Genomic DNA, 1,317 nt, shown 5'->3' on the forward strand with positions numbered 1-1,317 from the left:
CTGGAACTCCCAGCAAAGCCATTACAAAACCTGTGTGGGGAAGAACGGGGTTTGTTTTGGTTTCTCTTACCGCAGTTTTTCCCATCCTGTCATACGAAACAAAATTCCAACGCCTTTTTTTTCCTTAAATAAAAAAAAAAGTGGAGGGGAAGCAAGGAAGCAAAATCCGCAAACGGGTTAAAAGTGTCCTAAATAATTAAAAAAAGTGAGATTTTTGTAATTTAAATACAAATATACTTACAAAATCTTACAGAGGCTATTTACATCCCTCTCCCCCAACCTCACAGTGAGTTCAGTTCCTACGTTAGAGCGCCCAAGAGGAGCAGGGAGAGCGGGGCGGGCAGAGGCGGCCGGTCTCCGGCGCAGGGGTCCCCACCTGGCCCTTCCTCTGCTCCCCACCGCCTGTGGAAGGAACTCGTGGTCCCCAAAGTTTGCCCAAGCTGGATAAGGAGCTGCTTCCCAAGGCAGAGCCCCAGTCCTACGGCTGCCTGCTATCCCCTGGCCCGGGGGACTGCCGTCTCAGACGGTGGTCTCGCCCTGCTTGCTGTTGGTGAGCCTGGTATAAAACTTCCTCCAGGAGTTCAGAGTTTTCCCAGACCAGATCCAGAAGCCCGAGGTGATGCCCACAATTAAGGTCATGAGATACTTGATCATGAAGACAGTGAAGTCGGGGCTCATGGGCGGGTGGTGGCTGCTGTGGTTGTTGGGGCAGGGGATGGCATAGCTCTTACAACTCTGTGTGACCCAGCTCCTTTCCCACTGTTCCCTAAAAGCTTGCTCATAAAAATAGCAGGCAATGACGATGGTGGCTGGCACCGTGTAGAGGACGCTGAAGATGCCTATCCTCACCATGAGCTTCTCCAGCTTTTCTGTCTTGGTGCCATCGTGCTTCATGATGGTCCGAATCCTGAAGAGGGAGACGAAGCCGGCCAGCAGGAAGGAAGTGCCGATGAACAGATAGACAAACAACGGGGCCAGTACGAAGCCCCGCAGGGCGTCTACGTTGTTGATGCCTACAAAGCACACGCCACTGAGGACATCCCCGTCCACCTGCCCCAGGGCCAGGATGGTGATGGTCTTGATGGCTGGCACAGCCCAGGCAGCCAGGTGGAAGTACTGGGAGTTGGCCTCAATGGCCTCGTGGCCCCACTTCATGCCGGCAGCCAGGAACCAGGTGAGGGAGAGGATGACCCACCAGATCGAACTGGCCATGCTGAAGAAGTAGAGCATCATGAAGAGGATGGTGCAACCTTCCTTCTTGGTGCCCTGTACCACCGTGCGGTAGCCGTCCTCTTGGAACCGCTCATTGCAGAACAC

The 1,317-nt window shown here is 53.9% G+C and overlaps 1 protein-coding gene across 1 annotated transcript in view; it reads right to left on the minus strand.

Moving 5' to 3' along the window:
* Positions 1–399: 399 nt before the first annotated feature.
* Positions 400–1,317, minus strand: part of LOC104489975 (frizzled-1) — a gene marked incomplete at its 5' end in the record, with an annotated part of 1,308 nt that continues 390 nt past the window's right edge. Inside the window, one exon of the mRNA XM_010132196.1 lies at positions 400–1,311. Within this exon, the coding sequence (XP_010130498.1) occupies positions 520–1,311 (792 nt within the window). The remainder of the gene's footprint in view (positions 1,312–1,317) is intronic.

This window comes from Buceros rhinoceros, unplaced genomic scaffold, assembly GCF_000710305.1.
Source record: "Buceros rhinoceros silvestris isolate BGI_N320 unplaced genomic scaffold, ASM71030v1 scaffold33962, whole genome shotgun sequence".
NCBI classification, from domain to species: Eukaryota; Metazoa; Chordata; class Aves; order Bucerotiformes; family Bucerotidae; genus Buceros; species Buceros rhinoceros.